At 38.4% G+C, this 23,897-nt stretch overlaps 1 protein-coding gene across 2 annotated transcripts in view; it reads left to right on the top strand.

Moving 5' to 3' along the window:
• NAA25 (N-alpha-acetyltransferase 25, NatB auxiliary subunit) overlaps positions 1-23,897 on the top strand; it is a 73,014-nt gene that overhangs the window by 3,536 nt on the left and 45,581 nt on the right. The window contains exons 1-10 of one of the 2 annotated variants that reach the window (XM_058531445.1): positions 1,039-1,174; positions 7,613-7,698; positions 8,115-8,253; positions 10,731-10,849; positions 15,513-15,587; positions 17,025-17,132; positions 17,507-17,585; positions 20,900-21,011; positions 21,583-21,672; positions 22,720-22,889. In XM_058531445.1, coding sequence (XP_058387428.1) covers positions 1,075-1,174; positions 7,613-7,698; positions 8,115-8,253; positions 10,731-10,849; positions 15,513-15,587; positions 17,025-17,132; positions 17,507-17,585; positions 20,900-21,011; positions 21,583-21,672; positions 22,720-22,889 — 1,078 coding nt within the window. In that variant the 5' untranslated portion in view covers positions 1,039-1,074. Of the gene's footprint in view, positions 1-1,038; positions 1,175-7,612; positions 7,699-8,114; positions 8,254-10,730; positions 10,850-15,512; positions 15,588-17,024; positions 17,133-17,506; positions 17,586-20,899; positions 21,012-21,582; positions 21,673-22,719; positions 22,890-23,897 lie in introns of those variants that run through there. The other variant, XM_058531446.1, reaches the window with a different exon arrangement.

The raw sequence follows: 23,897 nt of genomic DNA, 5'->3' as shown, positions 1-23,897 counted from the left end.
CGAAAGCTCCCAAGTCTTCAGTTGAATGCTAGGCTTATTCTGAGCCTTCTGTTGGGCAGTGTTAGCTCTGCAAATCTTGTCCTGTTGCACCCCAGGAGTGGCTGGGCGTCTTGGTGAGTGAAGACTATCTTGCCTTTCTATAGAAAAGTCACTTGGCACAACCTGTTTTCTTCTGTTCTGAAATTATGGCCGTTTAAAAAGCTCTGACTTAGGTATTTAAATTCTAAAAACATTTTAAACTTAAAAAAATATGTTAATGCACAGAGAATTCCTGGAATAATACGTAGACTAGGGGATAGTGGGAGCATAGGGCAAGATTCAGAGACTAGTACTTTTCTCATTATACCTGTAGGAGCTGTTTGGATTTTTTTTTTTACCATGACGTGTATTATTTTTGTTATTTAAAAAATTGAGGGGCCGGCCCGGTGCCACAAGCAGTTAAGTGCGCGCGCTCTGCTGTGGCGGCCCGGGGTTCACTGGTTCAGATCCCGGGTGCGCACTGATGCACTGCTTGGCAAGCCATGCTGTGGCAGCATCCCATAAAGTAGAGGAAGATGGGCACGGATGTTAGCCCAGGGCCAGTCTTCCTCAGCAAAAAAAGAGGAGGATTGGCAGATGTTAGCACAGGGCTGATCTCCTCACACACACACACACACACACACACAGAAAGAATAAAGTTAATGTTTCTTAAAAAAATAAAATAAATTAATTGAAAAGATTTTGAAAAATCTAATTTAATAGTGGGAAGCCATCACTAATAATTGGTTCTTTGAACTTCCCTTTGTGGTCACTGTATATGTGTATCTCTCATTTCCCTGATAGACTCCTCAATTTCGAGAAGATTTTTTTTTTCTCCCAATATAGTTTGTTCATTTATGTATTCCTTTCTTCAGTCAGCTTACTTATTGAAAGCCTAAAATGTGCTAGGCACCATGAAGATGCAGGGAATGAGTGAGTACCAAACAGCACAGACGTGGTTTCTGCTTTCGAGGAGTCTCAACAGATGTTTTGAATGAAGGTACACATAATTATTACATTTGTGTTAAGGGCTTTGAAGGAGAGGTGCAGGTTGCCATGAGCGCAGACCATGTGGGCGTCTTGACTGTTGGTGGACAAGTCAAGGAAAGATCCCCTGTGGAAGTGACGTTTTACTTTGGACGTGAAAGAAGAGCAGGTTAGTCAGGGGAGGAGCTGGGGAGAGTGATGGAAGAGAGAGTGTAAAGAGGAGTTCCCTGAGGTTCTAAGACAGGCCTTGTGTGGTTGGAATGTGGAGATGGGTGAGGTGAGGCTATTGAGGTAGGTGGACTCAGAACTTTGTAAGCCATTTTGAGGATTTTGAAACTGTTTTAAAGACAGTGGGAAGCACCAAAGAGATTTAACCAGGGAAGTGGGGTGATGAGGCTTGCATTTTAAAAAGATAGCTCTGACTGCCGTGGGGGAAATAGTTTAAAAGGGGGCAAATGTAGGATGTGAGGCAGTCAGTTAGGAGGCATTATTCATTTTTAAATTGAAACCCCCCCACCCCATCTTACACATGTAGGTATTTAACAAAGGCTTGTTGACTGAAAGAATGTTTCACTTCCAATTTCTGTTCTTGGTAAAAGCAAGGCTCCCATTCTCAAACATTTAGGATTTTTGAGCAAAAGACATTGTAATTTGAAGATGGAGCTATCCTGTATTCAGTCTTTTTCTAACCTGGAGCAGTATCTTGAGTAGTCTCTGAAGCTCTTGTGGGAAGTGGAAGCAGTGCAGGTTGTCATTTCAGCTGCTCTGGAGACTTTCATGGCAGCTGCAAGAACATACACTTAGAGGCTTTCTTTTTTATTTGCAAGACTGATCTGTTTCCTCCTGATCCCTAAGTATGGTTGGACAAATTAATCCCAGGGCCTCTTCTACAGGGCAAGTAGACAGTGGGCCTGCATGTGTCAGGGCCTCCTCCTGTCTGTCTACACCTGCCTGGAAGAGGAGCTTCTGTTGGAAGCGTTGCCCAGGAGGGTGGCTTGCTCATTCATTCAACAAATTTTTTTTTTTGATGTTTTAATAGTTTTTAACATTGTGAAACTTTGGGTTGTACATTTTTGTTTGTCCATCACTATATATATGTCTCCCTTCACCCCTTGTGCCCACCCCCCACCCTCATTGCCCCTGGTAACCACAATACAGTTTTCTCTGTCCACGTGTTGGTTTATATTCCACATATGAGTGAGATCATGCAGTGTTTGTCTTTTTCTTTCTGGCTTACTTCACTTAACATAATACCCTCCAGGCCCATCCATGTTATTGCAAATGGGACGATTTTGTCTTTTTTTATGGCTGAGTAGTATTCCATTGTGTGTGTGTGTGTGTATATATATATATATATATACACCACATTTTCTTGATCCAGTCGTCAGTCGAGGGACACTTAGGTTGCTTCCACTTCTTGGCTATAGTGAATAAAGCTGCAATGAACATAGGGGATTGTTGATTTCAGGTTCGTTGGATAGATTCCCAGTAGTGGGATGGCTGGATGATAGGGCATCTCTATTTTTAATTCTTTGAGGAATCTCCATACCGTTTTCCATAGAGGCTGCACCAGTTTGCATTCCCACCAGCTGTGTATGAGGGTTCCTGTTTCTCCACATCCTTTCCAACATTTGTTGTTTTTAGTCTTGGTGATTATAGCCATTCTAACGGGCGTGAGGTGATATCTTAGTGTTGTTTTGATTTGCATTTCCCTGATGATTAGTGATGTTGAGCATCTTTTCTTGTGCCTATTGGCCATCTGTATATCTTCTTTGGAGAAGTGTTGTTCATTTCCTCTGCCCATTTTTTGATCAGGTTGTTTGTTTTTTTGTTGTTCAGTTGTGTGAGTTCTTTATATATTGTGGAGATCAACCCCTTGTCAGATGTATGTTTTGCAGATATTCTCTCCCAGCTGGCGGGCTGTCTGTTCATCTTGATTCTGGTTTCGTTTGTCTTGTAGAAGCTCTTTAATCTGATAAAGTCCCACTTATTTATTTTTCTTTAGTTTCCCTAGTCTGGGTAGGCATGTCATCCAAAAAGATTCCTTTATGACCAATGTCAAATAGTGTGTTGCCTATATTTTCTTCTATGAGTTTTATAGTTTCAGGTCTCACCTTCAGATCTTTGATCCATTTTGAGTTAATTTTTGTGTCATTCAACAAATTTTGATAGTCTCTTGTCAAGGATTTAACCCAATGTTTCCCAAATTTCTGTGATTCTTTTACCCAGTCTGATGATTTTAGCTGTAGTATATTATCTGTACTATTATTTACTTAAGATTTTTCTCTAAGTTGACTTTTAAACTTAAAGTTATTTAAAAATAATCTATATCATTACCATTAATGGGAAACCTGTCACTTGCCCTGAGAAAACAAAACTAAGCAAATAAGTACAATGAAAACAGAACAATGTTATTAAAGTCTTAACTAGATTCTAGTACTTGTGAAACTCCGAGTCTCAGACCTGTTCCTTCCCTGTTAAAAGAAGACATTAGCAAGTATTCAAGAAGTGACAGGCTAACACCAAACTGAGACTATCTCCTTAATGTAAAGGAAATGTTAGACAAGAGGTCAACTTTATCATTGTGAATGTTATCTGATGCTGTCTGCAAGGATCACCTAAAAGCATTTCAGTTGGGATGGTACCCATGCTTTGAAAACATAGCTTTAACCATGGGCTATCATCTTATTGCTTCCTCTGCCACATTTGTGGATGGCTGATTTTGGCTTACTGCTGTTATTAAGGGAACAACACCAATCCTCATGGTCAAACCACAATTACCCTTGAGTAAGTTTTAAAAAGACTTACTAAAAAGACAGACTTTGGATATTGCTTTTATTGGCCTGTTTTCTCTAAGGACTACGTAATTTATATTACAGAGTCAGTAATGTAAAATGAAAAGAAACTTTTCCGCAAAGACTCAGCATCCAGTTAATCAGTAGTTACCTAGGCATCCAGGAAAGAGGAGCCTGACAGCAGGCTGAATGTGGTGGTGTGTCTTAGTTAAAACTCTTTTGGGTGCAAGGAACAGAAACCCATTGACACTAGCTCAAGTAAAGGGGGGTTGCTCTAAATCCTTGTGAGAGCCTAGGGCAGGAATGTATGCTTTTCAATATCTGTGATTCTCTAGTCTCTCTACCTGAGTGTTGTCTTTGATCTTCCTTTCTGGATTGTGATTCCCCCCAGAATAAGGCTCTTTTAGACCTTCCTACCCAGATTGTGAGTCCCTTCAGAGTAAGGCTTCTTAGTCTTTTTACCTGGCGTTACTGGTGCTCATCAATATTAAGTGCATCGAGGAAAGGCTGAAGAGATAAAACTCATGCGTTCATGTGGCCATTAAAAGTTTTAGTAAAGTATTCACTGGAGAAAAATTGAAACCATTAGGTAAAATGATAGTCTATTTTTGTTATTTGGGACACTCTGGGCCACCAGGGCCATAGATTATTTTGAGTTGTTTATGCCTCCTCTGTCCCTACTGTCCCTATGTTGATATGGGACCTTGATGAGCAAAGAGGGACCAGTAGTGGTAGTAGATTGTGAACTAGCCTGTGTCCAGTTGTCTTTCTATATTTGGAATCGCCACCCATTTCCCATTTAATAACAGTTCTCATTTTCCTTCTCTGGCATTAAATCTTTGCTTTTTTATGTATATATATATGTATTTATTAATAGACTTTATTTATTTATTTATTTTTTGTGAGGAAGATTGGCCCTGAGCTAACATCTGCCAATCCTCCTCTTTTTGCTGAGGAAGACTGGCCCTGGGCTAACATCCATGCCCATCTTCCTCCACTTTATATGGGACGGCTGCCACAGCATGACCTGACAAGTGGTGTGACGGTGCACGCCCGGGATCCGAACCGGTGAACCCTGGGCCACCGCAGCGGAGCGCGAGCGCTTAACCGCTTGCGCCACCGGGCCGGCCCCCTAGACTTTATTTTTTAGAGCAGTTTTAGGCTTACAGAAAAATGAGTGGAAAGTACAGAGAGTTCCTATATATCCCTACAGTCCTACCCCCTCCCCCCCAGGTTCCCCTGTTATTAACATCTTGCATTGGTGTAGTACCTTTGTTACAATTGCTGAGCCAATATGATATGTTATTATTAACTAAAGTCCGTAGTTTACTAGTTTACATTAGGCTTCCTTCTTTGTGTTGTACATTCTATGGGTTTTGACAAATGTATGATGACGTATCCATCATCACAGTATCATACAGAATAGTTTCACTGCCTTAAAAATAAGCTGTGTTCCACCTATTCATCCCTCCCCCAGCCCCTGGCAATGACTAATTATTCTACTGTCTCTATAATTTTTGCCTTTTCCAGAATGTCATATAAATGGAATCATAGTATGATTGAGTTATCAGATTGGCTTTTTTCACTTAGCAATATGTATTTAAGGTTCCTCCATGTTTTTTTGTGGCTCAATAGCTCATTTCTTTTTATTACTAAATAATATTCCATTGTATGGATGTACTACAGTTTATCCATTCACCTATTAAGAACATCTTGGTTGCTTCCAAGTTTTGGTAATTATGAATAAAGCTGCTGTAAACAATTGTGTGCAGGTTTTTGTGTGAAAGGTAAGTTTTCAGCTCATTTGCATAGATACCAAGGAGCTGGATTGCTGCATTATATGCTAAGAGTATGTTTAGTTTTTTTTTTTTTTTTTGTAAGGAGATCAATCCTCCTCTTTTTTTGCTGAGGAAGACTGGCCCTGAGCTAACATCCGTGCCCATCTTCCTCCACTTTATATGGGACGCTGCCACAGCATGGCTTGCCAAGTGGTACATCGGTGCGCACCTGGGATCCGAACCGGTGAACCCCGGGCCACCGCAGTGGAGCGCGCGCACTTAACCGCTTGTGCCACTGGGCTGGCCCTGTTTAGTTTTTTTAAGAAACTGCCAAACTGTCTTCCAGGGTGGCTGTACTATTTTGCATTTCCACCTGCAATGAATGACAGGTGCTGTTGCTCCATGTCCTCACTAGCATTTGGTCCATAGGTTATTTTGAGTTATCTGTGCCTCATCTGTCCCTGTGCTGATTTGGGACCTTGATGAGCAGAGAGGGACCTGGTAGAGGTAGTAGTAGTAGGCTGTGGAGTGGCCTGTGTTTTGTCATCTTTCTATATTTAGAATTGACAGTTACCCCCATTTTCCATTTAAAACAGATCTCATTTTCTTTTAGATCTTCTCATCTGTAAATGAATCTTTGTTTTTGTTAGACTTTTGAATAATAATTGATTGCTTTTTTTCCTTAACACAGTTTTATAGCAGGTCTCCATATTCCTTAAAGTTTGGAATGGATACATAGCTTAGGAAACCTAGAAGTCAGTTGTGCTTCAGTCTGTACTAGTTTCTATTTCAACCAGAATGTCTGAAAGGGCTGTTTTCTCTACTTCCTTGCCCACTCCTGATGTTTTTGGAATTCACCCCTCCCCCACCCATTATGGGTAAAACCTTTTCTTATTTGAATTATACTTAACTCTGTGACAAAGTAAGTATTCGTTAAACATATTTTATTGAAGGAACATGGCCCATTTGGTAGATTTGAAGCTTGAAAATTAGAAAGGGTTCTTTTTTTTTTTTTTAATTGATGTTTTAATAGTTTTTAACATTGTGAAATTTTGGGTTGTACATTTTTGTTTGTCCATCACCAGTATATGACTCCCTTCACCCCTTGTGTTCACCCCCCACCCCCCTTGCCCCTGGTAACCACAATACAGTTTTCTCTGTCCATGTGTTGGTTTATATTCCACATATGAGTGAGATCATGCAGTGTTTGTCTTTCTCTTTCTGGCTTATTTCACTTAACATAATACCCTCCAGGCCCATCCATGTTGTTGCAAATGGGACGATTTTGTCTTTTTTTTTATGGCTGAGTAGTATTCCATTGTATATATATACCACATTTTCTTAATCCAGTCGTCAGTTGAGGGACACTTAGGTTGCTTCCACTTCTTGGCTATGGTGAATAATGCTGCAATGAACATAGGGGTGCATAAGCCTCTTTGGATTGTTGATTTCAGGTTCGTTGGATAGATTCCCAGTAGTGGGATGGCTGGATGATAGGGCATCTCTATTTTTAATTCTTTGAGGAATCTCCATACCGTTTTCCATAGAGGCTGCACCAGTTTGCATTCCCACCAGCTGTGTATGAGGGTTCCTCTTTTTCCACATCCTTTCCAACACTTGTTGTTTTTAGTCTTGGTGATTATAGCCATTCTAACGGGCGTGAGGTGATATCTTAGTATTTTTTTGATTTGCATTTCAGAAAGGGTTCTTTTTTAAAAAACTTTTTTAATTTTTGGGTAAATAAACCCATTTATTTCCCATAGGTAAAAATATTAATGTCACCTATTGAAATATGTTTAGTGTTGAATCTTCATTAAGGGCTAATATGACCAGATTATATTGCTTTTGAATGAGAGATCACTGTAGGAGTGTCAGATTGTATTCTGGGCCATCCTAACCATTTAGAGTTAAAATCAGCTCCGTGATGTTTTTAACACTGAATTAAGATGCTTTTTGAAATATCTGATACCAGCCTGTGCATTTTTCATATTTATTGTTGAAGGAAAATAACTATCATAATTTCTGCTTTCATAGATTATCTTGATAATGGTAATAATAAAATGGCAATTCAGCAAGCAGATAAATTGTTGAAGAAACATAAGGATCTTCATTGTGCTAAGGTAAGTTCATTTGTCCTTGGGTTACTTATAGTTGGTGGGTTATATATTGTAATCTACTTCAAAGGGAAAAGATGTTTAGTTAATCTTTTTAGTGACTACTTGTGTTTTTTCAGAGTATTTTTTTACGTCATTTATTTTCCTGATCACTTAAATGCCATAAATAGTATTTAATTAAAAGCTTACTATTTATTTCTTGGGACATAACTTATTTAATTATTTTATTTTCACAAAGTCCTCTTAAGCAATGTTGTGCATGCTTAATATGACTGAAATAGGAAAGCAGCTTGATTGGCTGATATCTTTAGTAAACTGGTTTAGTTGATTAGGAACCTAGGCATACCTTACAACTTCTCTTGTGCTTTCAGATTGGCTTTCTTTGGTTCATATTTCCTTTTCCATCCTTTCCTTTCTATCAGGTTTTAAAGGCAATTGGTTTACAGAGAACTGGAAAGCAAGAGGAAGCCTTCACCTTGGCGCAGGAGGTGGCAGCCCTTGAACCCACAGATGACAACTCGCTGCAGGCACTGACTATTCTTTACCGGGAGATGCATCGACGTGTGTTTCTTTGTTTTCATTGTTTTTAAACCTGAGCTTGAGTTTTTGGATATTTCTGATTGAGTTCTCTATTTTTGTGATTTACTTATCACTCGTGATTTGGGTAGATGGCAACTGGTGAAATAATGCGTTGAGCATGGTTTGCAAAGACTGTAGACAGAAAGGTGTTTTACATATATTAGGATCCTTGAGTTGGAACGAGGCCTTGAGTTTCATTTGTGACATTTTGATTTGCTAAATGGAAGAGTTACCCTTTTTTTTCACTTTTTAATATGGAAAATTTCAAACATAGACAAAAACAGAGAATAACATAATAAATCCCATTGTACCCATTACCCACATTCATCAGGTATTGACACATGGCCAATTATATCTGTATCCTTCCCCCTGCCAGATTATTTCTAAGCTTATCCTAGATAGTTTACCATTTCATCTATAAATAAAATTTTTCAGTTGATTTCTTAAATATTTTATTGTGAAATAATATGTATATTTCGTAACACATTTTATAGAAGAATATATTTTATGTAATACACTAGAAAATTTGATGTGGAATAATGAACATTTGGGAACCTACCACCCAACTTAAGAAATAGAGCATTATCGGGGCAGGCCCGTGGTGTAGTGGTTAAGTGCACGTGCTCCACTCCTGGCAGCCTGGGTTCGGATCCAGGTGCACACCGATGCACCGCTTGTCAGGCCATGCTGTGGCAGCGTCCCATATAAAGTAGAGGAAGATGGGCACGGATGTTAGCCCAGGGCCAGTCTTCCTCAGCAGAAAAAGAGGAAGATTGGCATTGGATGTTAGCTCAGGGCTGCTCTTCCTCACAAAAAAAAAAAAAAAATGAAATAGAGCATTATCAATACTAAGAAGGCTTCCTGTGTGTTCCTCATCAATCTGATTTACCCTTTTACCCCCTAGGAGGTACTTGCTATCCTGAATATTCTTTGTTCTCTTGCTTTTCTTTAAATCCTTATCACATTTGTTTTTCTAAGTAATACATTATTAGTTTTGCTTAATTTTGAGTTAATATAAATGGGTTCATCCTGTATGCATTCTGTGATTTACATTTTTCGTCTGCTGTCCAAGTGGTTGTAGTTAATTCATTTTTACTGCCACAAAATATTTCGTTGGATGACTATACTACAATCTAGGAGTGGAGATGCTGGGTCATAGGTATGTGTATGTTCAGCTTAAGGATAAAGATAATGTCAACTTGGGGCCGGCCCCATGGCATAGCGGTTAAGTGCTCATGCTCTGCTGCTGGTGGCCCGGGTTCGGATCCTGGGGCGCACACCAGTGCACCGCTTGTCAGGCTGTGCTGTGGCGGCATCCCATATAAAGTGGAGGAAGATGGGCACAGATGTTAGCCCAGGGCCAGTCTTCCTCAGCAAAAAGAGGAGGATTGGCATGGATGTTAGCTCAGGGCTGATCTTCCTCACCAAAAAAAAAAAAAGATAATGTCAACTTGTTTTCTAAATTTATTTTCCCACTAGCAGTGTATAAGAGTTCCGATTGCTCCACATTGGTATTCTTAGGCTTTTAAATTTTTGCCATCAAACCATCACATTGTACCCCTTAAAATATACAATTTTTATTTGTCAATTATTCTTCAATAAAACTGGAAAAAATAAAATTTTTGTCAACCTAATGGGCATAAAATATTATAGTTCAATTTTGTTTTTCATTCTTTTTATAAAACTTAAGAGTTGAGGTATTATTTCTGATTACTTAGCGATTATGTTGATTTAGGGATATGGATTCTCTCCCAGTGTTTTGAAAAAAATCATTTGTCTATCCCACAAGTATTGGTTGAGTGTTTCTCTATGACAAGTATGGTATCAGAGTCAAATATGAAAGATGCTCTTTCTGCCCTCATGTTCCTCATAGCCTATAAGGGGAAATAGAGCAATAGATAGTATATTGCATTATGTATTAATAAATGCAATGAGAGAGTTATTTAAAAGATTTATAGATGGCAGAGGCAAGCAGTGATCAAACTTAGGTGGAGGGGCTGAGGTGGTATTCAGGGAAGGATTACATTTGAATTTACAGAGTGGATTACATTTGAACTGGGTCTTGGATGATGATCACTGAGTAGAAAAGAGGAGAATCCAGGCAGAGGGCACAGTGTGAAGGCATGGAGGTATGATATAGCACAGGGAGTCTAGTGGAACTACAAATAGTTTGATGTGGCTAGAGCGTAAAGTGGTGGAGGAAAGAGTTAGGAAGGAGACAGAGAGGCTAGATCCTGGAGGATCTTGTGTATTGTAAATGGGGAAGCCTGACCTATTCCATGCTTCGTCAAATAATACCTAACCAAGAGGAGAGTAATGATCAGATGAAGCAAAGCAAATATTTTCTTCTTCCTTAATGATAGGAGACATCTATTCCTTCAAATAGAAAAAAAATTAAATGCTGTTAAGGTTTAAGTTATACTTCAATAATCAAAGAATCCTGTTTCTCTTTATCTTAGCGGAGTTAGTTACAAAACTTTATGAGGCAGCTGTGAAGAAAGTTCCCAATAGTGAGGAGTATCACTCTCACCTCTTCATGGCCTATGCCAGAGTGGGCGAATACAAGAAAATGCAACAGGTAACTTGATCCCCAAACCTCTTGGGCTGTGGGGTTTGCTATTAGAGGTAAAGGGTTTTTTAATGTGATTTAACTGCAGTGGTGTGTGTGTGTGTGTGTGTGCGCATGTGTGTGTTTGCATATGTGTGTATAACTGAGTCTATATATTTGTCTGTGGAGATCAGCCAGTTATTGTCTTTGTGTATTTTAACGATGAACTATTATTCAAGTTCTTTAAATGTTTTATTTTGGGAAATTTGGTGGTGGTTCTTCTTTTGTGGCCTGACGGTATGTTTTGTTTGGTTCTGGTAAGTCAGCTTCCAATTGTCCCACTGCATCAGATTGCTGTTATATTTTCAGAAAATGGGCCAAAATCCCAGAGCCAAGAATGAACAGACTATAGAAAGATTAATTTTAAAGTTTACAACTGATTTTTAGATTTAACTGTTTATAACCTGCTGAGATTTTTAAGTATACCAGAGGAGAAATCCCCATGGCTTGGGCTACTTGTTTTTTTTGCCGGAGGCAGCTTTTTTGAGAGTTAGCGTATTTTAGGTGTTCCTTTTATATACGTGAAGGAGCCTCATGTGGACACATTTGGACTAGTGGGTGGGTAGAGCTGACAGGCTTGAGAAATGAAACCTGCACTGGTAAGCCCATAGGGTTGATGATGTCAGGGTAGTATTTTTTTTTAGAAATGCTTTGTTTGTGGGTATAATGTCTTCTGAAGGCAGAGCTTTCTTACTTGGGTTTTTATTTTGTCTTATTACTTGAAATATCAAACTATAACAACAGGTAAATCAAGGAGAGTGGAAGATACTATATTAATATAAATCCTTTCTCCTTAACATCAACCTTTGTATTTGCTTATGCAAGCTTTTGAATTGGAAGAATTTTTTTTGGCCCAAATATAATTTTTTTTTTTTTTTTTTGTGAGGAGATCAGCCCTGTGCTAACATCTGCCAATCCTCCTCTGTTTTTGCTGAGGAAGACTGGCCCTGGGCTAACATCCGTGCCCATCTTCCTCCACTTTATATGGGACGCCGCCACAGCATGGCTTGCCAAGCAGTGCGTTGGTGCGCGCCCGGGATCCGAACCAGCGAACCCTGGGCCGCCGCAGTGGAGCGCGCGCGCTTAACGGCTTGTGCCACTGGGCCGGCCCCCCAAATATAATTCTTTGAAGAAATTGTATCATTATTTTATTTACTGATGGAGTATATTCTCAGGAAAAGTATTGAGAGATGATAATTTTTCTTTTAATGTAAAATGGGTATATTTTTTTACAGTTGGCAACACTAACATATATACATGTAACTCCTTAATATCATTTTTACTTCTAAGAATATGTTTTAAGCAAAGTATATTAAATGTTCATTTATGGGGACATGTTAAAGAAATTATGGTTCATCTATATGGTAGAATAAAATGCAACACCCCATCTCCCCCAAATAGTACAGTGTGTCTTTATTTGTTGACATAGAGAGACATTCCCAATATGTGTTAATGAGAAGAGCATGTTGTAAAATGGCCTTCTCCTCCCACTCTCATCACATCTATCCCTCCGTAATAAAGGATATGTCTCTAAGGATATGTACCAAAATGTTACCAGAATATAGGGCTATGGATACTTTTCATCTTAATGACTTTTTTTTTTAATGTTTTATTTATTTATTTTTTTCCCCCAAAGCCACAGTAGATAGCTGTTATGTCATAGTTGCACATCCTTCTAGTTGCTGTACGTGGGACACGGCCTCAGCATGGCCTGAGAAGCGGTGCGTCGGTGTGCGCCCGGGATCCGAACCTGGGCCACCAGCAGCGGAGCTCGCGCACTTAACCGCTAAGCCACGGGGCTGCCCCTGTTACTTTTTTTTTTTTTAAAGCATGTGTTAACTTTATGATCTCACAAAATATATTCTTGAAATATATGTATTATACACACACATAAAATAACAAAAAGGCTGAGTTTATGCAATAGCAATATTAAGGTAAATTTTGAAGAAAGGAAAAGAATAATCTGCCACTTGAACAGATTTTATTTTTGTATATTTTAACTTCACATGTTGCCAGAGATATATACAATTTTGCATCTTGTTTTTTGGAGACATTGCTTTGATGTGGCTTAACAGTTAGTTACAGTTCCTTAATATGTTTCAACTGTAGCTTGCTTTTTGTTTCATTCCATTCTAATATCTTGGAAGAATGGACTATTCTAGTGTTGAATGTTTTAGAATGGAATGTCTAATTTTTATTCTAGCTTTGTTGCTGCTTAAGGTAGTTACAGTTTCTTAGCTTATCTGTTTATTTTGTAAGTGGTATGTCAGTCTGGGGTAATAGGTATTTTACAAATTAAATGTCGTGTTTCATACGGGTGGGGGCTTTTGTTTTGTTCACTGCTGAATCCTCAGTTCCTAGCATCTGCACAATAAATATTTGTTAAATAAGTGAGTGGTTTGCGTAAACTGGTGGAGGAAGGGAAGCAGGGAATCAGAAAACTTAAGGACTTCTGCCCCAGATGACATCCCTGGCAGGTGATATTTAAAACCAACTTGAATGAAGAGTTGCTGGTCATTCACATGGTGATTAGACCTTCCTTTTTCTGTAAATGACATTCCCAGTCTCTGAGACACCAATTTATAGCCATGTTTTTCAAACTTGTCTATTGTCAAGTTTCGTGTATCAGCAGAATATTAGTGTCTGCAAGATAGTAGGTTATGGACATGAAATTTTTGTCTTTTATAGTAAAAGTTCATATTAATTTTGTATTCCTTTTTTATTTCTGATGTCATTATAAAGATGTTTTCTTTTCTCAAATTATCAGGTAAAATTGATTTCCTAACACTCTTCATTCCATTCCTCCAGAGTTTGGTGTTAGAAGCAGGGACCTCAAGCCATCTTAGATTCTTCTTACCCTGTGTGTTCCTTTTGTCACCAGCTCATCTTGATTCTACCTTCACAGTGTCTCTGTCTCCACAGATCTCTTTTCTGTTTGACCTACCTCATCCTGGTTTAGTTCCTATTCACCTTACCTCTTCTATCTTCCCACTTTCTTTCTTCACAGTACTGCTAAAATACTCTTCCTAGAGGAGTGTGGGTTTGTACATACTACTCCCTTACTCCGTATAGACTCCTTTGTGAATGCCTCACAACAAAGGTATCTCAGTCTACCTTTCAGTCCTTTTCCCTACTGTTCCTCTTAATCCTTTGTTTTAGCCAAATGTCCTACTTGCTCTTGTCAACTTATGTCCCTTGACTTTTCTTTCTTTTTTTCTTTTTTTTTGTGTGAGGAAGATCAGCCCTGAGCTAACATCTGCCAATCCTCCTCTTTTTGCTGAGGAAGACTGGCCCTGGGCTAACATCCGTGCCCATCTTCCTCCACTTTATGTGGGAGGCCACTACAGCACGGCCTGACAAGCGGTGCGTTAGTGCGCACCTGGGATCCGAACCTGCGAACCCCGGGCCGCTGCAGCGGAGCACATGCACTTAACCGCTTGCGCCACCGGGCCGGCCCCTGACTTTTCTTTCTTTAATGTTTTTGTTCGGACTCATTTCTCCCCTACCTAGAATTCACTCACTTTCCCATTCACCCCAAATGTTTGTATTTGTGTATGTATCCTTACTCCCATCTTTGCCCATAGACATTCTGTTTGACCTTCAAGACTGCTACTGAAAGACTGAAAGACTGCTACTTTGGAGAAGGATTTATTGATAAAGTTCCTTTCTCTACTTTCTGTTAAAGAAAAAAGAGAGAGATAAACAAACTTAACCTTTTCTTCCTTGGAAACAGTCTAGCATGATGTTTTTGTATAGGATGTTTATTTTTATCGCCAAGTATATTTTAGTCATTTGAATAGTTGTCTTATCTCTTTCCCTAGCTTTTATGTGCTTTTGGGACCGGGACTCAATCTTTGTATCCTTGGCAGGAAGAGACATTTCCTTCCACTTAATGGGGGCTCCCTGTAATTTTTCAAGTGGATTGAAGATAGACAAAAGATTAAAAAACATATAATAGTAACTATGATAATTAGCTGATGGAGTTCTTAGCATTAATTAGTAGTTGGCTAATTATGGACAAATTCTCAGTTATGCATGAATAGATCTGCTTTGCTCCTTCTTGCCATGTCCCTGCTTTTTAAGTATTTGTATGTTACACATTTCAAAATGAACGGGTTCAGTTCTAGTTAATGGTATCTTGAAAGAACCTGATTATTTTCCTAACCTAAGAATTATTTTTTGAATTATGTCAGAGTAATCTTTTCTAATTTTGAAGTTTAAATATGCTGTCTGGATTTCTTTGTTGATTTGTTTTACTGTAACTGGTTAGTGTGATGTCTTCAGTCAGGTTTGTCTTCTCGTGTACATTCATAATCCAACTTTTATATTTACTTGGTAGTCTACTGGAACTATATTGGATTGCAGTATTTTCTAGAAATACTGGGCTTTAATTTGAGAAAATCTGGTTCAAAAGGTGAAATATTATTCCTGATGTTGTAAAAATTCACCTTTGCAATTACCTCTATTGCTATCGAGTAGAGAATATCTGTCAAGTCACTAGGCACTTGCAGTAACTGGGATATGTAAACGTGTTGCTATTCTCCTAGGAAACTTCTTGCCACATATCTAGATCATTAATTGTCCTCTGTGTGATGTTTTCTAAATTAAGTGTTTATGGCTCTCTGTCTTTCAGGCTGGCATGGCTCTGTATAAGATTGTCCCCAAAAACCCTTACTACTTTTGGTCTGTGATGAGCTTAATTATGCAAGTGAGTATGGCATTCAGACTGGGATTGAGATTTATTTATTGATTTATTTATTTTTTGTGAGGAGGACTAGCCCTGAGCTAACATCTGATGCCAATCCTCCCCTTTTTTCTTGAGGAAGATTGGCCCTGAGCTAACATCCATGCTCATCTTCCTCTACTTTATATGGGACGCCGCCACAGCATGGCTTAGCAAGCAGTGCGTCGGTGCATGCCCGGGATCCGAACCCGCGAACCCCGGGCCGCCGAAGTGGAGCACACACACTTAACTGCTTGCGCCACTGGGCCGGCCCCAAGATTTATATTTATTTTTGTATATAGTCATTGTCCTTAATATGTCTTCTGAACATCTTGGGTAATGTGTTTGCAGCATGTGTCAAACAGGGACTTTATAAATTGTCAGTTGACTTTTTGAGTTGGGGAGTTTTGGTATTGTTTATGAGTTGCTGTATTTGTTTATTTCTGTGTAGCACAAACTGTATTTCCCCTGAATCTTAGCTCCATTACTGGGTTATTTGATCAAGTATGAGCCCTGAAATGTTTGATGTTTTGACTTGAGGTTTGTCTTTAAGACAGTGTTGTTCGTTAGTGAACAAATCGTTGAACTGGGTGGCCTTGTTTTATCACTTCTGCTGTCTGAGCCTCAGTTTGCTCTTTTGCAGAATGGAGATGCTCATTTCCCAGAGCTACTGTAAGGACCAAATGAGATACTGTGTAGGAGAGGATGGGGAGGTAGGAGTTAAAATGTAGCAGTTAAGAATAGAGAGGCTCTGGGTTCAGATAGGTCTGTTTTCAGATATTGGCTTCACCACATTTCTTGGAGAGCTGTTGGGGAATCACTTACTTTATCTATAAAATAAGCATAGTAGGTACCTTGAAAGGTTGTTTACAGGGGTAAATGAGCTCTGAGCAGAATCTCTGGCGATGTTAAAATTATTGATATCATGTACTGATTTTAATTATCAATCTAAGATAACTGTAGCTAATAGTAAGCTGTATAAAGGAATTGGCATTTCCCTTCTAATGTGTAAACATTTCAAAAAGACATCTGAGAGGCTTTTCTCTTCAAAAGTACTAGATGATAGGTACTGTCAAAGGGTACATGATGATACCCTTTATGTATAATAAACAGTATAGGCATAACCCCTCTTAACATATTTCTAGAAAAATGTATGAATAACCTATTTAAAATTTAGGTCATATTGTGAAAACTCAGTATTTCAAGAATGCATGGGATAATGAATCTTTAATAAAATAATCTCCTGTAAACCAAACCACTCTCTAATGTATCTTCTTGGGAAGTTCAGATTAGGTCTGATGTTTGACATAGTGGATTGATATCTATGTGCTCAAGTTACAGTAATGGTCTACGTGGTAATAATATAAATAGTGCAAGCAGGGCAGAAATTATAATGAGACATTTGGTTTCTTTCTCCTCTAGTCTATATCGGCACAGGATGAAAACCTCTCAAAAACGATGTTTCTGCCCCTCGCTGAGAGAATGGTAGAAAAAATGGTGAAAGAGGACAAGATAGAAGCGGAGGCTGAGGTGAGTGTTTTAAGCCTTAGTTCTGCATTTGCCTGATTTTTGACATTGCTACAATATTATGTTAAAGTATTACAAACTGTTTCTTTATTCCAGATAGAGACCTGGGTCCTCACTCTTCCCTTTTGCTTAGATGTAAAGCTTTGGAAGCCCCCAGCTTAGGTGTAATGAACAAGGAGCTGTTTTCAGCAAGTACTCTAGGCTGAGATATGTATAGATAGGGGAGATACTGTTGTCTAATTCTTACTGTTAATTTCATCTCATTTGAAGATGGCGTTCTTTTCTGTTAGATAACTTCTTAAAAACATACAAGTGACTATCTTTTTTATTATTGAAAAGTTTCAGTGGTTGCACTTCTTGTTTGTTTTTTCTGTAAGGTTGAACTTTATTATATGATCCTGGAACGTTTGGGAAAGTACCAGGAAGCCTTGGATGTCATCAGAGGAAAATTAGGAGGTAATTTTTAAAGTTTTCTTAAAGCTTTTTTTTTTTCCCCTACTTAAACATGTAAAATGTGTATTGTGGAAAATTTCTTCCTCATATGTAAACATAAAGATAGACATAAAAAACTGACTTGTGATCATTTTATATTCTTTCAGATTTTTTCTATATGTTTTACATTTATTGTTAAAAATATTTTTTAATTGAAAATAATTCATGGATTCAGAAAACTCAAGGGGTATTATACCCCAGATCTCTAGCCCTCTCTCTGCCCTCTAGGTTTGTCTCCTGTCACTTGTTCTATATACCCTTCTAAAGATGTATTTCCCCTCCTCCCCCTCTTTTTAAACCACAAATGAGAACATATTATACCTGGCCCATAGCATAACCTTATTGTTAACACAATATTTGTATTAATTTTTTTTTGTGTGTGAGGAAGATCGGCCCTGAGCTAACATCTGCCAGTCCTCCTCTTTTTGCTGAGGAAGATTGGCCCTGGGCTAACATCCATGCCCATCTTCCTCTACTTTATATGGGACACTGCCACAGCATGGCTTGACAAGCAGTGCCTTGGTGTGCGCCCGGGATCCGAACCCGCGAACCCCGGGCCGCCGCAGCGGAGCGTGTGCACTTAACCGCTTGCGCCACCAGGCCGGCCCCCCAAAATTTTTTTTAAGATTTTTAAATGTTAATGCCTCTTGCCAGGATCTGTATTCTAGATATAAATGTTCTTTGTTTACCTGCCTGTCCTGTGAAGGCATTTAAGTTTGTGACCTTTGCTCTGCATACTCATATACCCATTGTTTGGGTTTGTAACTTAACAGTGTGTCCTAGAGATACACCTTATTACCTCACTCTATTTAATGACTGCCCAGCGTTCCATAGTACTGTACATGTAGACAGTTTGCTTAACCAGTCCTTGATGGATATTTAGGCTATTTGAAGGAACATCTTTGCTACAAACCAAATTGCTCTCCAAGAGGCTACAGTGTGTATCCCGCCCCCCAGCTGTATTTACTATCAGTATGTAAGAGGGCCTGTTTCTTTGCATACTTAACAACCTGTATTATCATAACTGTTATATCAAATTTTTTATGTTTTTCAATCTGATAGATGAAACATACCTTACAAGTTTTAATTTAATTATGAGGGAGGATAATTATTTTTTCATTTGTTTAAAAGCCATTAATATTTTCTTTTCTCTAAGTTGCTTTTCCTTATCCTTTTCCTATTTGTAAAAATTTGGTTAATCTTACTGATTTGCAAGAGCACTTGACGTGGTGGAGAAGTTAGCTCTTTTCCATTGTCGTGAAAATACTCCTTCCTTTTTTGTTGAAAAACTGATTTGTACAAACTTCACAGATTGACTTAACTCTTCCCCTATTTTTGGACATCTGTGACAAAGATTTTAGTTCCTAAATATTTACACATCTCTGATGATTTCTTTAGGAGAAATTCCTGGAAATGCAGTTATTGTTTCGACAAACCTAGTTTTTTTTTTTTTTTTGAGGAAGATCGGCCCTGAGCCAACATCCATGCCCATCTTCCTCCACCCTATATGGGACGCCTGCCACAGCATGGCCTGACAAGCAGTGCGTCGGTGCGCCCCCGGGATCGGAACCTGCGAACCCCGCCCGGGCCGCCACAGTGGAGCATGTGCGCCCAACCGCTTGCGCCACCGGGCCGGCCCCCACAAACCTAGTTTTTTAACTGTGCCTTTACAGTCATTGGGAGTAACAACTATAGATGAGTAGTCTTAGATCTCTCCTTAGGTACAGTCGTTTAAAAAACTTTGTATCGGACAAGTATGTATATCCTTTACTGGGCTGTGTGCTGTCATAAAACTGTAACACTAGCTGTTAGTTAACTGCTTCAGTTAACTACTATAGGAGGAGGGTTTTTTTTTTTTTTTATTGTGAAATTTTTCTTGTACATTATTGTTTGTCAGTCACCATATAAATGCATCCCTCCACCCCTTGTGCCCACCCCCCACCCCCTTGCCCCTGGTAACCACCAAACAGTTCTGTCTGTCTGTGTATTGGTTTATCTTCCACATATGAGTGAGATCATGCAGTGTTTGTCTTTTTCTTTCTGTCTTATTTCGCTTAACATAATAGCCTCCAGGTCCATCCATGTTGTTGCAAATGGGACGATTTTGTCTTTTTTTTTTTTATGGCTGAGTAGTATCCCATGGTATATATATACCACATCTTCTTTATCCAGTCATCAGTAGAGGGACACTTGGGTTGCTTCCATGTCTTGGCTATAGTGAATAATGCTGCGATGAACATAGGGGTGCATAAGCCTCTTTGGATTGTTGATTTCAGGTTCATTGGGTAGATACCCAGTAGTGGGATAGCTGGATCATATGGTATTTCTATTTTTAATTTTTTGAGGAATCTCCATACTGTTTTCCATAGAGGCTGTGCCAGTTTGCATTCCCACTAGCAGTGGATTAGGGTTTCCATTTCTCCACAGCCTCTCAAGCATTTGTTTTTTGTTTTGGTGATTATAGCCATTCTAATGGGCTGATATCTTAGTATTGTTTTGATTTGCATTTCCCTGATGATTAGTGATGTTGAGCATCTTTTCATGTGCCTATTGGCCATCTGTATATCTTCTTTGGAGAAGTGTCTGTTCATTTAGGAGGAGGGTTTTTTTAATGTTACTTACTCTCTGACTTCAGCCTCCTTGCAGATGGGTACAAGTCAGCCTTTCTGTTTTTACTCAGCTAGATTGTAGTTCTACAGGTATTTAAAATTGAGAGTCTCTATAGGAAATTCATAATGTAATTGTTAGTATCATTAATCTGCTAAGCTGTTATAAAAGGACAGGGCAAATCTAATTTGGTCAGAAAATGTAGTCCTAGTTTTTCTGTTCTCACCTTTTGGGAAGGAGTTTGATTCAGCTCTGTTTTTTTTTTTATCTTCCTCCTAATATCTCACCTTGCTTATCCCATTCCAGTCGAAGCTTATTCAATGGTTTGTAACTATTTGAGTGAGAAGTCTGTCTATGGACTAAATATACCAATCCCTAGATGCTGTTGGGATTTTATAAGTGTATCCCATATACTAGATCCTCAACTCAGTACATTGTGGATCCTTGTATTTTACAGAAAAAATTATTGTAAAAGTTTAGTATCAGAAATGTACTTTTTTTTCCCAGCAAAATAATCTTTAGTAAGATAGTAGTTTGTGTCTAATAGTGGTCCCATTTTCTAAGAGAATGGATAAGAAAATGTGACATTTTCCTTCTTGAGTTTGGACTTTATTCTGGGTTCTGAGCAGAAATGAAACTAGCTTACCAACTTTTATACCTTTTAATTGTAGAGAAGTTGACAAGTGAGATTCAGAGTCGGGAAAATAAGTGCATGGCTATGTACAAGAAGCTGAGCAGGTGGCCAGAGTGCAATGCCCTTTCCCGGCGCCTCTTACTGAAAAAGTGAGTAGATGCTTCTTTTTGGACTAGGAGACTGTAGTGGGGCTTTCAGGTGTCACTACTGATTTTTTTTTTGTCTAAGTCTTTTGAGATTTTTGGGCATAAAGTGAAATCTTTTAGTAGTGTGTCCTGGATACTTTATAGTTTTTGATGAGCCTTTATTTTTCAGTAAAGAGATGTAACGGTATGCTACCAGGGTGCTGAGCATTAGGTCTTCAGAATGAATGCTGAAAACCATTAATTTGTCAAATTCAATATTAGTCTAAAAGAGAGCCCTCCCCTCCACCCCCATTTAAGAGCTGCTAATGTGGAGAGTTTGCTGTTAAGCGTATTAGTTTTCTAGATCTGGTCATTTTATTGAAGGAAAGAGTAGTCTCTTAAAAGTTTTTTACTTTGAAAATGCCTCTGGAGCACTGCCCTTTTAGGGCTGCAGAGGAAACCCAGAGGGAGGGGTGTGCCTCTCCTAGTACAGACTAAAATATAACTTAGAAAATAACTTGAATATCATGGTTCCTAAGGCAGATTTGTCACAACTTGGGTTTAATTCTGTGTGCACCATTCAATCTGATTTTAGCTCAGATGACTGGCAGTTCTATCTGACTTATTTCGATTCTGTCTTTCGACTGATTGAAGAGGCCTGGACTCCTCCTGCTGAAGGTGAACAGTAAGTTGTCTTCCTTCCTGCATTTCAACAGCACTTTTTAATATGTTGTAGGAAAAGGACTTCATTGTAAGCCTAGTTGAATTCTCCTTTCCGTCTCAATAATGTATTCCTTTCAAAGTAAAGTTTTTTTCCATTTTTTAAATTATAAAATAAATACATGCTCGTTGTAAAAATCTTAAATTAGTGCAAAAGTGTATGCTGTAGAAAGTGTTCCTAGTTATCCTACCATCCCAGAAATAACTTTTTTTTTCTTTTTCCTGTTTTATTGTGATATAATTGACCCAGAAATAACTCTTGATAACAGTTTGGTGTCTTTTGGGTTTATTTCCATCCATGTACTAACATATTTGTTCTTATTATTTAACATAAAAATGGCATCGTATTAGACATAATGGTTTGCAACTTGGTATTTTCCCCTTTAAAATATCTCCTGGGCATCTTTCTATATAGGGTACATAAAGATCTGTTCCATTCCTTTTAGTGACTTAAGAGAACTCCATTTTAGAGATGTACCATAATTCATTTAACCTTTCCCCTGTGGATGGACACTTGGATTGTTGCTGACAGCCCCCCCCCCCCTTTTTTTTTGGCTGTTACAGAGAATATTACAATAAATATAAATGGGACCTTTTAAAAAACTGAATGCAGAAATAGAATTTAAGATACCAATTATGAGCTGATGCTTTATGATATTAACTAGGTCATCTGATTTTTCTCAGCCTTTGTTCTTCAAGCAATAAAATAAAATTTAGTTATATTTTTTATTAGGTAACATTTTATATATACAAAGTTATCCACTCTTTTTTTAAGAAAGAGGTAGAGGTGATTAGTCACTCTTCAATAATTAGATGCCAAAATCAGGAGTAATCATATGCCATGTTATCTGTCAGAATATGCTTATAGCTCTCTTTTATTCCCATTTGTATTGTTATATCAAAGTGCTTTTTCTTATTTTTAATTTATTTCTTAAAGTCAATTTGGCTTGACTTTAAGTTTTGAGATGGACAGTGGAGGCACAAAATACCTTTCTCATGTGTTTATACCCAGCTCTTTAGAAGGAGAAGTGCATTATTCTGCAGAAGAAGCTGTGAAGTTTATAGAAGATCGGATAACAGAAGAATCTAAAAGTTCTCGTCATCTCCGAGGACCACATCTAGCTAAACTGGAGCTGATTAGACGTTTACGACGTCAGGGTTTTAATGATGAGTACAAACTGGGTAAGAAACTGTAATGATGTTTGGGAACCCAGAGAGAAGATACAGGGATACCCTCAATAGCCCAAGTACAGTATTTATTATCTGAGGCCTACAAAGACAAATGTCTTCATAACCTGAAAATACTTAGTAATGAATGGATCACTTATAAAATTAGCCCTCGATCCCATATTCAACTTGACTTAAAGTTAGCATCTCTCCCTGTTCCTTCAGAGTCTTTGTCAGGCATTCTCTTGCTGACCCAACAATAATGTCAAAATCAGTTTCAAAGTAAATAGCCAGTTTTGTAAAAGTTTCAGGATTTCATGAAGTAGATGAAAGCGTTCTTGAAAATCTGCTCCAAGCACTCACAAAACCACTGATGAAGGAACATCTGGCAGAGTTAGAGTAATTAACGGTTGAAGAGAAAATTGACAAGGAAAATAGCAAGATGGGAGAAAAGAATGATTTGGATAGTAAAGCATTAAGAGAGGCCTTCAGGAAATTTGATGAGCCCTGAGATGTTTTTGTAAAATGGTTCTTTTTGAGCTTATTGCACAAGTGAAGGGTGTCAGATTGTGCTAGTTCACAGTTTTGTTGGAAAAATGGCACCCTCCCCTCCCAAAAGCAGTAATTCTTTGCTCATACTAAGAATTAGCTTATAGTTTTAATTATACCCTAAATTTTGTTAAGTTTAAAATAATAAACTGTCTTAGTTTTTCCGTTTTTTTTTTTAAGATAAAGCTCCAAAGAAACCTTTTTTTCCCCCACTCATCATTATGGAAAATTTTTTCTCATTAAAAGTTGATTGACTTTAAGAGGTTTTTTTAGGGATTGGTTGTCTTGAGATGATGAGCACTCCCCATACCTAAAACCTATTGTAGAACATCTCTGTCCATTTTTTTTTTTTTTGTGAGGAAGATCGGCCCTGAGCTAACATCCATGCCAATCCTCCTCTTTTTGCTGAGGAAGACTGGCCCTGGGCTAACATCTGTGCCCATCTTCCTCCACTTTATATGGGACGCCGCCACA

The sequence above is a fragment of the Diceros bicornis genome, chromosome 35, assembly GCF_020826845.1.
Source record: "Diceros bicornis minor isolate mBicDic1 chromosome 35, mDicBic1.mat.cur, whole genome shotgun sequence".
NCBI lineage: Eukaryota > Metazoa > Chordata > Mammalia > Perissodactyla > Rhinocerotidae > Diceros > Diceros bicornis.
The sequence above is the reverse complement of the archived record's forward strand: the minus strand, read 5'-3'. Positions and strand labels throughout refer to the sequence as shown.